Raw genomic sequence first — 14365 nt, 5'->3', positions numbered from 1 at the left:
AATTCAGTACTTGGTGATTTTACTGGTTGTTGTTTTCGTCTTATTAATCGTGCTAGTCTATCTTTGATCGCCGAGAACGCCTTACCAGCAACAATGACAATTGCACCAGGAGCTTTTTCACGAACAATATCAATAGCTTTCATCGATAATTGTTTTGCAATAGGCGCTGCTTTTGGGGCTAACCTTGTAAATAATCCCTGAATAACATCACCAAGTCCATCTCCGTAAATAACTCTATAGATTGGTAATCGTGAGTTTACCGCTCTGACCGATACGGATTTACGATGATTATTGTGTACGATCATCTTATTTTATTTATCATTTATCTAATCGCGGTGACTAATCATCAACGAGCTCATCAATAAGTTCTCGGTAAACGCCAATATCCATGATACCACCTTGAAATAATTGCCGACAAATATCAGCTGCTTCATTGGTTATTTCTGGTGAGTTATTTCCGGCACGTTTCCCCCCTATGAGAACTTCTAACTGTGACACATCATTGAGGATATTATCAGGACATAAACCAAAACCTTTTTTAGGTTCATCTTGAGGTGTTTTAAATACTGGTGGTTGCATTACCGGATAAAATGATTCAGTGATGACCGGGTGTGTGCCAGGTAAATCACTTCGAAATCTACGTGGTGAATCTACCGGTGTAAATGTCATCACCGGCGCAGGAATTATTTTACGTTGTAAGGGTGGAGGAAGCTGATATGAAGGTTCCTGCTGCGGTGGAGAAAATTGATATGAAAATTCCTGCTGCGGTGGAGGAAGTTCCTGATGGGAGAGTTGTTCCAGTCTCTCTCTATAAAGTCTTTTTACTTCTTTATCAAGATTTTTGTATTCTGGACCTTTAGCCTGTTTTTTGTTTCTATATATGCGATATATCCATCTAATAAGATCATCATTACTTACTTTTTTACGACTGGGTTTTAAAATATTAGATTTATTAAATATACCAGATAATATTTCTTCGGGTAATTTTTCTCTTTCAGTATTTCTAATACCTTCAACAAAACCTTTCCTAAATCTTGCAATCAATTCTGCGTTTACCTCTACTGGTTCGGGTTCAGATGCAAGTTCTTTTCTCACGTTGGCGACTTCAGTACGAAGTTTTCCAATATCTTCACCAACGGGTAGAGGTTGAGCTGCAGCTATATCAGTTGGAAGATCTCGTAAAATCTTTTTTGTTTGTTTGGTTTTTCTTGCTATTTTTTCAGTCTGCGCTGCAGTTTGTTCTAATACTGGAAAAATACCCTTTTTCCTCTTTTCATCATCCTCAATATCTCCCCATATAATTTTTTCAACAGCTGCTGCAGCTTTCTTAGTAGCTGCAGTGACGGGTTTAAATAGTTTTTCAGTGTCTTCTTCGTACTCAACTTGTGCTTCCTGCTGCGCTTGTAGTTTTTTTTCTGAATGAATCTCTAACAGGAAGAAATTTTTTGATTGCTTCTAATCGTTCTCGAGCTATCCTTGCAGTATGAGATTCCGGATGTACCATTTTATTATAACATAATGATTTAATTATAGCAGCAGAGGGGGCCATGACCTCAAGTTCGTTCGTTTTTTTGTAATTTCACGAGTTTTCAGATCAGGAAAATAAATGGTCTAATTAACCGGAGTCCTCAATAATTTATTTCAAGCAAATATTCAGCTCGAAAGAAGCCTTATTTCGGTTTTTGGACGCTCCCAAAGGTCGGTCTGTTCGCCCCATCTGCTGCTAATGCCTATTTTCCATTACTGTATTTTCTCTCTTTTTACTGTGCATAAATATTTAAAAAATAATAACAATGATTAAACTATCTCTAAACTGGAGAAGTAAATAAATATATACAATTAGTAGGCTTTGTTCAATGAATATACATTGTTTTTATAGTTGTTGCCATAGTACAGTATACCTTTTGTATATTCAATTAGAGTAGGGTAAGGGTTGTTTTTAGAGTTCTATTACTGTACTGCGGCGCCTTTAGTTGTCATATTAATAGCAATGGATAAACAAACACAACATCAACAACTATATAAACACATATATTTTTTAAAAATATATAATCCCTTGCCCCATATCCTAAATTCCCTTTACATTACTGTATTTCATCTTCATGACTGTGGTTACTATCCATTTTTGTGTTTAGGCCGACCAGTGGAGACGCAATAATCGTCGTGTGAAATATAGTATGTACCACACGTGTTTGCGGTTCCGGTAGAATTAAGAGCAAGTATCTTGTTGCAGTTGTACAACATGGCAGATATAACGAATCTGTATAAAGCTGTGGTCAAAAGTATAAAAACTAGAAATAAGAATGTTAACGAGGGTAAAAGCGAAGTAAAAGGAAATCATATATTTCCCGTTAGCAAACATCGGGGAGACTTTGAGAGCAGATCTAAAGAGATGGTAATGAGGATACTGTATTATACTAGGGTGAACAATGATTTTTTTTTTATTTAAAAGATAACGCAGTCAAAATCTGCATACATGTAATGCTATTACAAAAAAGCATATTAAAGTTTACTTTATGAAAATATTCCTGAAATTGTATTTTTTATCATTTTTTTCTAACAGCGTTGACTTAATACTGTTTAACAATTATTTTTGTGTGAAAAATTGGTACCATAACCACCGTTTTGTTATTTGTAGAGACATCAAATCAAAAATAATTTAACTGTTTACAAAATTCTCTGTTTGTTAAATTTGGACCAAAAATAGATTTTCTATTTATTTTTATGTATTATAATTATAGCAGTTGTTTAACTGCTTTTTGGGGTAGTCCTACATGTAAGACCTCGACTCTGATATTTATGTTGTGGGCATCAAGCACTAGAACTTAAACAACATGTGCTATGTCTTACATTGTGGGACTACTTTTGGGGGTTACTTTGGGGCATATGAGGTAGAGATACAAAATTGTGATATGGAGAGAATAACCACATGAATGTTGTTTCACACAGACTTTTACTGAAGGAACATTTAACTTACAGGGCCTGTAGTCAAACAATGAGAAAATATTTGAACTGCCATTGTTTCAAAAGTGATGTTGTCAATACTTAACAATGCATGAAAAAAAGAAATGGTGTTCAAGACAGGGAAATCTTTTAGTTTTACAGTGTTTTTCTCTTTTACACTGTTTGTCCCTCTCTTATCTGACAAAAGTTGTCATTTCATGCTAAACATGTCATTGAACAAGAAATGCAATATTCAATAAAACCTGTAAATGGATTTTTGTCTATTTACAGTGGGATACATAAGTAAGGATACATAAGTAAGGCATTTTTTCCTTTCCAAAATACTGTTCAGCAAATGTGACAACTACCAGCCATGCTAAATAATTAAATATACCCACACACCAAAAGTCAGAAGGAACATTTCTTTTCAGACTACTAGGGCCTTCCCCTACATTTGAAAGAAATTTTTTTAAACAACAATGCAAGTGCAGAATGTTCACACCTCGTGTCAGAAATAAAGTCATGTTAGGTTACATTTTCCATGCTGTTCAATCAAGGATGAACTGATCAGAAATACTGTAGGAAAATTATTGGATGGAAGGTTTGATATTGCTATATGTTTGAAATATGGATGATGGGTTAAAAAAAGCACTTAAATTAACTGTCATACTTGGCAAATACTGTTTTAAACTAGTGTCACAGAATATGTTAATTTTGCAAACAAATTGTAACTATTATCTCATAACATTTACCATTTTGAATAAAAAATTTAAAGTTTAAAGGCATACACACTACACTACTTTACACAGAACTCTATCCAATGTAATGTATACCTAGCATTTCTTACAAGTATAATGGCTACAAAAGTATATGTCATTTACTCACTGATTCAGTCTGAGACATGCTGAGTTTTGACCAGTACTTATGAATGAATGTATGGTTCTGGCTGCAATCTGGAAGGTAACATGTCAGGTGGTGGAGCTGGGAGAGGTATAGGAGGGAGCCGTTTTAATGTTTTTTCTCAACCCAATTTGTTCATTGAGATTTTTAATTCATAATAAAAGAATATTTACATTTTAGGTAGCAGCTACACACTGCAGACAACACTACACTGTGTAGGGTTCAGGGTCAAAATGGACTTCTATGGAAAGGCCCATGGCCAAAACTGATTTGTGCTATAAAAAAAAGGCCTAGTCCAAAAAGGCCCACTTCTGTATCCATTACTAATTATCATGTATACTAATCAAAGTAATAATAAATATCAACTTCTTATTTTTCATTGTGAAATATCTATGAATACTCTGAGGAAACCAAACACTGAACTGACTAAAACCATTACAGATGGACTTGAAGGATACAAGGGTTGTTAAGCAGAAGTAATAATCTTGAAAGTTAACGGAGAAGACACAAGAACAAACCGCCCATGATATTTTTGAGTGATGGGTTGTAAGTCCAAACACATAGGATATTTTAAAACAAGAAAATATGTGGCAAAAAGAATGTTATTTAGCAAAATGTGAGAAGAAAGAACCAGAACACAGAGGTTGAATAATGAAATCATGAAATTTTTGATCAGGGAAGTATGGAAAGAAGAACGGACAATGCACAACATATGTACGAATTCTGATGGTTCAGTACAAGCCACTTTTCGGAAAAAGAAAAAAGAAAATCCATATCTGAAAGATTTCATTGATACTGAAGATACAGTAGATGAGAAAATTGATTGTTGGTTCACGCTAATTATGCAGTATACTGGAGTGCTGTGGACCTGGTATCATTTGTCTTAAAGTTAACAATCGGTGAATAAGTAAATAAAAATACTGACCTTCAAGATATTATATATGTTCTTTGCTCTTTATTAAAATGCATTTAATTTCCAGTTTAAATCATATGACAGCAGGAAACGATCGACAAACTGACGCCTTGTAGATACATGTACCAGGTTATGAAAGAGGTGTTACTCTGATATGGCTGTAATACCGAAAAAATAATTTTTATTATGACATATAGTTGTTTTAATGTTGGGAACTTGATGATATATATGATACACAAACTGTAATTCAACATGAAAAATGGATGCTGCTTCCATGGCACTTATTTGGTCATCTGTGCTGTCCAAAAGAAAATTATAAGAGAGAATTAAAGATATGCATATGTAACCACCTGTGTCCAGGGTGGGCAAGGGATAGCACTGGGATTGTCGCAGAGAATGGACCACCAACATAACCATGAAAGTAAATGCCCACCTCAGACTGTTTAAACAACTCACGGTGTGCTAGTAAAAATTAATAAATTGTGTACAACAGAGTTTTTGTCATTACATGTGATTTGCAAAAGTCACCAGAAAACAACAACTGTCCATATTTTACATTTTGACTCTTATTTGCCACCATAGATTTGATCTCTTGCTTCTGGACAAATATGGTAAGCATGTGATCTAACTGTTGTATAAAATCATTGGACATTATCAGATGACAAAACGGTTAACCGGTTAGCTGATAGTGATTTTAAGAAGATAATAGATTCTGTTTAAGAACATTGGGTATGACCATTAATTGGAAACAATGTTATCCATGGGGTGTATTTTTAAGATAATGTATTTGCCTTTAGTCCTGAGATTTTTACAAAATCAACTGGCAATGCAGAGTTAGTAACCTATGGTCATGTAGTGTATATAATTACATGATAAATGGTGCTATTCCAGAAAAATTTTAATACCATGATACCATAGAACCCATGATTTCGTAGGAAGCTACCATACAGTGGGACTACTGTAGTCCTACAACGTAAAATGCCTCCATTGATATTTCTGTTTTTGGGTTGCCAAAAAAATACAAATATCATGGTTGGCATCTTACAGTGTAGGGCTACCGAATACAAAAATCGGGGCTGGCATCTTACAGTGTAGGGCTGCTGAAGGTGATCTCTGCATCATTGTCAGGGTTATACTTTGGGTTAATGTTGTCAGGGTTATACTTTGGGTTAATGGGTCTACAACTTTGTCAGGGTTATACTTTGGGTTAATGGGTCTACAACTTTGTCAGGATTATACTTTGGGTTAATGTTGTCAGGGTTATACTTTGGGTTAATAGGTCCTATGTACAGTGTAGGGCTACTGAAGGTGATCTGAGGTAAAGGTGATCATTGTCAGGGTTATACTTTGGGTTAATGGGTCTACAACTTTGTCAGGGTTATACTTTGGGTTAATGGGTCTACAACTTTGTCAGGGTTATAATTTGGGTTAATGGGTCTACAACTTTGTCAGGGTTATACTTTGGGTTAATGGGCTATACTTTGGGTTAATGGGTCATATTCTGTCTACAACTTTGCTATAAGATACTCATATGGCTCATTATACAGCAGAAAACATAATGTACTTTTCAAACTTTAAGTCCCTAGGACATGCCAATGTATTTGAAAGGGTCTTCTACCATTGGGATGGGACTGTTGAGGGATATACCCATTTCTCTCTTTCAGGTTTCTTGAGCTGCATAGTTCCAGAACAGTGGTCTGTTTTTGCAGCTTATTTTCATGCAAATTTGAGCACTTTTTGAATGCAAAAATCTTGGAACCTGACAGATTAAACAACCAGGAACATGTTTATGACATTAGGCTTCTAGTGGATTAAACAAAATAAGCTTTTTTAAACTTTAGAAACATTGAAATTTTCAAGATTTTTATTTCAACATATCAAAAGGAGGTAATAATCATAAACACCCTAGGTTTTGAGCTGCTAACCCACTTCAGTTTATGCATGTTTCATATTTCTGAGTAGACTTACAATGTAAGATGTCTACTCTGATATTTATGTTGTTGGGTCAACATCTTCCTAAATAAATAGCATTCTTTTGTGTGTTCCCTAGTTGACTGAATGAGAGGCCACATTTTCAGGTAATATGTTGCATGCTTGGCAGCCCATGTAAAGACTTTTCCACAAATTTTAACTGCTTTAGTCATACAATAATTACTCTGATGTCTCTTTCCTAGTGGATTCAAATTCAGACACAAGCAAATGGACATGTTTACAGGTTCTGTTGACCCACATTTCAGTTGACTGGAGTGTGATGAAAGCTGGGAATGCTCAAATCAGTAAGGGATGCTAAGTATTTTTAATGAAGTGAAATTCTTTGATTACTTTCTTAAATATATTTTTTATTAGTTTCATTAAAGTAACAAATGTCAACTTAAATTGACTTTGGCATTCCTCAGCTCACATCGTTTTAAAATGGTTTTAATTTGGAGAGGTTAGGCTGATGAGGGCTTGTTTTAATTGGTTGAAGTTAGTCTTATTTATTTTGTAATAACTATCATTTGTTTGTGTCACAGTGAATTGGGCACTGGCCCATCATTTGGGAAAATAAAACAGGTTCATTAGGAATATAATATTTAGCCCTGGGCAAATTGCTTCACTGTAAAATGAAGAGTGAATTAGTCAAGTTAATAATAATTCTGTGTAGTTCTATCCTATATCATTTCTTTCAGGTCACTGCCTTGTCAAAGCTTAAAGATTTTCTGCTGGAACACAGAAAAGATTATGTCAGTGCTGGCAGGTGAGGAAAGCACATTAAAGTTATTTTAAAAGTGAATCCTACAGAAGTTAGTGTAGTCATTAGAGCAGTACAGGAGCAGTTTGTTAGTATTTGTTTTGGTAATTTTATGTAATTTTATTTTTTGTTAGTCAAGTCACATTTGAACATCATGAATGAGAATTGCAACTAATTTCAAGCTTGTTGAAACAGTTATTGTTCAGTTATAATTTTGATTATATAAATTAGATTGGTCATTGAGATGTTGATGAATAAAAGGATTGATCTATCAATGATTATAATGAACTTGATATGCCATAAGAGTCCAACCGCAAGAATCATAGACCCTGATCTGCTGTTGCATAATACAGCAGCAGATTAGGCTTGTTTTTTGTTCTACTGATTATTCCTTACAGACTGCATAAACCCAGACTTGCTGGTGCAGTGGCAGATTTGGATCTGTGAGTTTGCAGTTTGACATGACTTAACAAGCAAATACAGTATTGTGATTTACAAATGTGAAATCTTTTTAAATGAAATGAAGAAAAGGCAGAAATTATATTTGCATGTTGGACTTTTCTTGGATGACAATACAGATAGTGGTGAATTGTTTTGTGAGGTGCCATTTGATTGTGTGCTAATTTTTCTTGTCAGTGTACTCATAAATTAAACCAGCATCGATTATATGCACTATACAGAAAACAAACATCTCCAAACTAGGCCTTTAAGAATCTTATCTGAATACCAGAGTTGTCTATTATGTTACACATTTATAGGTTACTGTATTTGTATGGGAAAATATGAACAAATTTGAAGGGTTCTTTGTTGGGTAAGATCATTGCAGTAAGGAGAATGTGATTTCAGTTGGAAATGTATTCAGAATTACAGTAAAATGTTGGTGTGTATCTGGTAAGAAAGTACATTTTGAGGAAATTCAAGATGCATTAATGTAAGTATATAAATTACCATTCCTATTACCAATGAAAGAAGACATGTTTATGTCCTGTCACTTGCATGGTTGCTGTTAGAGGGACCCCAGCTATGACTATCATACAGTGTATGTCTTATACCATTAGCTTAACATTGTATCAAAATACTAAGTGGGGAAAATTGCAAAGCAGCTGTTTTGTGAAATTCCATGTAGTGATTGGAAATAATACTGTTTCTTCATCTTGGCTTATTGGCTCTGAGGCATTTAGTTTCCTGCCAAAACTTTGTTACATTTTTTCTTGAATGTATTGTTTGACTGACTAGTAAAATGGTATGTATCTGATAGATATGCGATAGCCCTTGGCCTCAATATGCTTTTATGTGCTATTTGTATCGACCCTAGAGAGCACATGTCATAGTCTGAACCATTCTAGATGCGAAAAGGTACAAATATGTCTCCTAAGTAACTGTTTAAATGATCATAATGGTATTTTCAATTACTGTGTCTGTCATGTTATCGACATTGCTTGTTAGAAAGTTTCATTTGTGACTCCGTGAACTCATTCACATCATTAACTTTATCATCTCTGCTTTCAAATGGATGAGACAGATTGTTTAGTTTATTCACAAGCAAATTGAAAACTAAAGTATCTGCTACATGAATGTACATTGTTTACAATCACAAGTAGTTCCTAATACACCATACTATTTTTCACACTCGTGTCATGTGTAAGATGAAACACTGCAAGATGGAAAAATACTGAACGATTCTATGTAAAGTTAATGGAGAAAAAAATGAGCATATAAAAAATTTGTATATGTGAACACATTTAAAACACAAGATGGGAGAATTGTGGAATCACAATATTTTGCAAAACAAACTAAGAGCTGTTGCATTTAAGCATACATGGTACCCAGGGAAGGCAGTTTTTAAAAAAAGATATGCCAGGGGTACTTTGATTTCAAGGAGTTCATATCATTTTAAATGATAAGAAAATTCTAAACTGAATCTACGGGTGAGTACCCCACTTTAAAAGTGCCTTCTCTCTGGGTCCCATGGAACAAGCCTAATTGTCAGTATATTATAATGTGTTGTTTACCTGTGAAAAGCACACATTTGATATCTGTAAATCAGTTCTTGGATCAACTTCTATGTGTACTAGAATCTCTTTCAAGTAATTCTTGCCTTAATGAGGTATTTTCATATTAATTGTAGTCACCTTTCTGCAGACACATTGAAAATGACAGATGCCGAAAGAGATCAAATTGACACAGAGGCCCAGCGAATTATTAAGCATTGTCAGGAAAACATCGGCATCATACGCCAGAATGGTAAAAGCATAAGAAACATATTAGCTTATCAAACCATATATAAACACTAATAAGTTGGGTTCAACTGCAGATCAAATAGACTCATATTATGCTGTCTCAAATGTGCTGGTAGATTGTGGTCTATGCATTTTATTAGTAATAATTGGTAGAACAAGCAACATAGATTCTAATTGCCTGGTACATTATGTGACTGAAGATTAGGGTCTTTGTTGTTTGCAGTTGGACTTGACGTACAATCGGATATATATAGTATAATGAAAACCTTGAAAGTGTAAAGAGAAGTATTTGAAGACAGGAGAACTGGTTGTTCAGAATGCATGAAAACTTTCAGATTGAGTACACAGTTGCACAGATGTGGTCCCCAAGACAACATGGACAGCCCATTTTTATGAATGTATAGATTGATGGCAGCTACATGAGGAGTTCTATCAATGGTTTAAACTAGTTTTTCTGCAGTAACTTGTTTTATTATATAATGTGACAGACAAATGTCTAAGACAGCATTTGTTTAGGATGATCGCTTCTAACTTCCAGACACATGATTATTCAGTGGAATCTGAAGAATTAATAAATGTTGTAATAAAAATTTACAGTTTTCTGTTCATTGTAAATAATAAGTAAACATGATGTGCAGAAGTTATAATTCAGTTTTAACATACATTTGGGTCAAGAGATTTCATTATGGAGGGCCTATTAATTTGTAGAACTTTGCTATTGCAGTATAATTGATTTCAAGAAGTGGATATTGACATCAGATCAGTGCCTTCCTGAAATAATATCATTTGCCAGACATAAGATAAATGAATAAACTAAATTACCTATTACTAAAATTCACAAGTTTTAGATGTATGTTGCCCAAATTTATTCCATAGAGTTATCCAGTCAGTAAAATTTCAGAGTTATAACAACCTTCTTTGGTCATGAAAGCCTGGGTAATGGAGTTATAAAATCTTTTTTTATATTGTCTTAGATGGTCAGAATCTTACAACTGAAAAATTTCCTTTGTTTTATAATTCGAGTGATTTGACTCATTCCTCGTTTGATGCCACTGATATGGCTTGCATTGTTTAATGTGCAACACCTTTATGCATAAATGGGAACATCATTGGCATGTGAGAATGCATGTGAGAAAAATATATTTAGCTTTTCGTCATAAATGGTTTTTTTGTATGTTTGTGTAAATGTAAGTTTTATATCCTTTCAGCTGAAAACCAGAAAGTTCATCCCCAGCTCAAAGAACACAGAGAATCTGTGATAAATCTCCTTCTTACATACTTGAAAGGTTGGTTTGTTGCATGATAGTTTCAAATAGTCGCTGACTGTTAAATAAGAAGCTTTTTAAGATACTACAGTGTGTATTCACATAAAAGTAGGGTCTAAATGCAAACAACATAGACCCCGATTTTTAGTCATATATTGCACCAGCAGATCAAGATATATGTTTTTGTTCTTCTGTAGCAAACTGCATAGATCCAAATCTGCCAGTACATAATGTGATAGTAATCTTGGTCTGTGCCATTTGCAGTTGGACCTAAGTATATATGGTAACTTTTGTTAATCTTAACTGTCAAGCAGTTTGTTGCTTTTTACTGGAAATTACAGAAGAAAAAAAACCTCAAAAATAATTTATATATTCCTTAGCAGCAGCATTGTCCAAAATGTGGCCCATGGTTCAGAATCCAACCTGCCAACAATTTCTGTCAGGCCCACCAACCTTTCATGGCTTATGCCAACTGGTAGTGGAAAATATAGGCCTGTTTATAAATGGCCCCATGGTAGAGAAAGAATTTGTAATGGGGCCCTACATATGCAATGGTTGGACACCATGCTTTTACACCAGACAGAGTCTAAATGCTTTACAATTTCATTTTTTTTTAAATGTTTGCAGTCATTAGAAACAAAACATCATGTCTTAAAAATGTTTGCATTCTGCATTTTTGGGTGTTATTATGGCACTGTGGTGAGTGTAGCTGTACAATTCTGTGTCCATCCCCTCTAGATTTTATTGATTGGACAAGCAGCCAGGACTTTCAAATAATTCTTGTATTTTAGCCAATGATAAGACATTTTATAAGTGTGTGTGTGTGTTGAACTGACTTCTTGTTACGACTATATGGTCTGAAACTTAGTAACAGAAAAAAGTGAAAGCCAGCAAGTTGATAAAATTCAACAAATAATTTATTTCTTTAGAATACAAAGTGAAAAATATAAAAAGAACTTACAGTAATGTGAAATTAAATCCCAAGCAGTCCTAAAAGTTCTATCATAAGTCCAAATCTATGAAGTTCTAATGGAATTCCAGTGGTATTCCAAATAAATTCTGATATTGAATGTGTTAGTGTGCCTGTAGTCTTGAATATGGTAATGTGCCAGTGGTCTGGAATGTGGTGATGTGTCAGTGGTCTGGAATGTGGTGATGTGCTAACAGTCCTTTGATGTGTCACAATAATATAAACCGAAATGTCCTTCTCTGAATTCTCTATAATTCCAAATTAATGTTTTAGTCCAAGCATGTTATTGAGTATTTTTTAATTCCAGTGAACTAGAATTTGAATAAATAAATCCACTCAAATTAAAAACTGAACACAACAATAAGACGGAAGATGCACGATTGAATAACCCTAATGTAAACAAGCCCATAACCCCAACCTAAGTTGCAATTTCCGTTTTCTGGAAATACTCTGCCAACCTAATGGGGAATATCCTTTCTGTAACTTTCTACGTTCAGAATCAAGACTATCTTCAGCTCAAACTGAAGTAAACATGTTTACAATTAATACTGATGTGAATATTTAATCTATACTCATAGAGAAATAATTGCTACGTATTATGTTGTTTACAAAATAAATATCCCTGGTCAGGCACACCGTTAACATGACTTTAAACAATGGTCAAGTACAAAAAAGAGATATACATAACATAATCATGGAGAAAAGCCAATAAACAATACAAATTAAATATACATTACACTCCTAAAAATCACATTATTAACAATGTTGTCTTCATCCAGGTCCCATTAGAAATATTGGAGTATACATGTTAGTGGTTACTAAAATCATATAAAAACAATTTACCGTGTGGTGTTTATGAAAATAGTGAGTATCAGGCAAGGAGGTAGTGATGATTGTAGATGACATATAACTTGGTTAAAACACATGCAGCAGGCCAAACTGATGTCAACAAGTGCCTATATATCCTTTTGTTTTTCCATACTTGGACCAGCAGAAGACAAAATAACTTATGCAGAGACATTATTCATGTAAAGTTTGATTGAACATAATATGCATACGCTTTATCAAGTTGAATTTTAAAATTGAAGTATTGTCTGCTGCAATTGTTTGTCATTGTAGCAATACTTTGGAATCTTTTGTTTGTAATTGACATTGCTGTCTTGTTTCTTTTTGACAACTGATAGCAGAATTGAGTGCATTTTGTTTTCACTATGGAAAATTTTCCCTGGACCATTGAGAACTAGAACTTCCACTCCTGAAAAGATACGAGAGGGGTTGACACATATGCTTTACATCTAGCAACACTTCTTAGCAATATCACTGATTTAAAGTTTTCACAGTAATGGTCAGAATGTCAGTCTATTTATTTAATTTCATTAATGATACAATAAGATCATTGTCCTCATGCTTTATAAAAAAAGGATGGGAATTATTTTATACTGCCTATACATGTATATGTATGCAATGGCCTGTCCATGTATGTGTATGCAATGGCCTATACATGTATATGTATGCAATGGCCTATACATGTATATGTATGCAATGGCCTGTCCATGTATATGTATGCAATGGCCTATACATGTATATGTATGCAGTGGCCTGTCCATGTATATGTATGCAATGGCCTATACATGTATATGTATGCAATGGCCTATACATGTATATGTATGCAATGGTCTGTCCATGTATATGTATGCAGTGGCCTATCCATGTATATGTTTGCAGTGGCCTGTCCATGTATATGTATGCAATGGCCTATACATATATATGTATGCAATGGCCTATCCATGTATATATATATGCAGTGGCCTGTCCATGTATATGTATGCAATGGCCTGTCCATGTATATGTATGCAATGGTCTTTCCATGTATATGTATGCAATGGCCTGTCGATGTATATGTATGCAATGGCCTGTCCATGTATATGTATGCAATGGTCTGTCCATGTATATGTATGCAATGGCCTATCCATGTATATTGATGCAATGGCCTGTCCATGTATATGTATGCAATGACCTGTCCATGTATATGTATGCAATGGTCTGGAGTAGTTTTTGGAAGGTAGCAGGCTTATATTCTAAAGTTAATGTAATCAGGTAAGTATTCTCAGAGAAACAAAATTTACTTAAAAATGTGCAGTTCTATACCACCTATTCAGAGGTCTTGCTAGGAGTTTAAAACTAGGAGTCCAGGACTCCCATTTTGGTAAAAATAGGAGTCCAGAACTCCCATTTTGGTAAAAATAGGAGTCTCACCATCAAAAGTTGCAGTCCCTACTTTCCTACAGAATCAACACAGATGTGAGTGCATCCATTTTTAGATGGAGAGGTTTTCGTAATGTAATCACTCACCTTAATATAGCTTCATTACAACAGTCCATTGACAGGATTGCAAATTTATGG

General features: G+C 34.4%; 1 protein-coding gene across 3 annotated transcripts in view; it reads left to right on the top strand.

The window, feature by feature from the left end:
* The first annotated feature begins 2209 nt into the window (after positions 1-2209).
* The window catches only part of LOC149795696 (syntaxin-18-like), a 40140-nt gene continuing 27984 nt past the window's right edge, over positions 2210-14365 (top strand). Inside the window, exons 1-5 of one of the 3 annotated variants that reach the window (XM_089965577.1) lie at positions 2272-2395; positions 6931-7032; positions 7426-7493; positions 9616-9731; positions 10936-11013. In XM_089965577.1, the coding sequence (XP_089821703.1) occupies positions 7021-7032; positions 7426-7493; positions 9616-9731; positions 10936-11013 (274 nt within the window). In that variant the 5' untranslated portion in view covers positions 2272-2395; positions 6931-7020. The other 2 variants (XM_089965579.1, XM_089965576.1) reach the window with 2 other exon arrangements.

The sequence above is a fragment of the Sinohyriopsis cumingii genome, chromosome 7 (assembly GCF_028554795.1).
Source record: "Sinohyriopsis cumingii isolate HCF-2022 chromosome 7, ASM2855479v2, whole genome shotgun sequence".
NCBI lineage: Eukaryota > Metazoa > Mollusca > Bivalvia > Unionida > Unionidae > Sinohyriopsis > Sinohyriopsis cumingii.
This window is presented reverse-complemented; position numbering and strand designations above follow the sequence as displayed.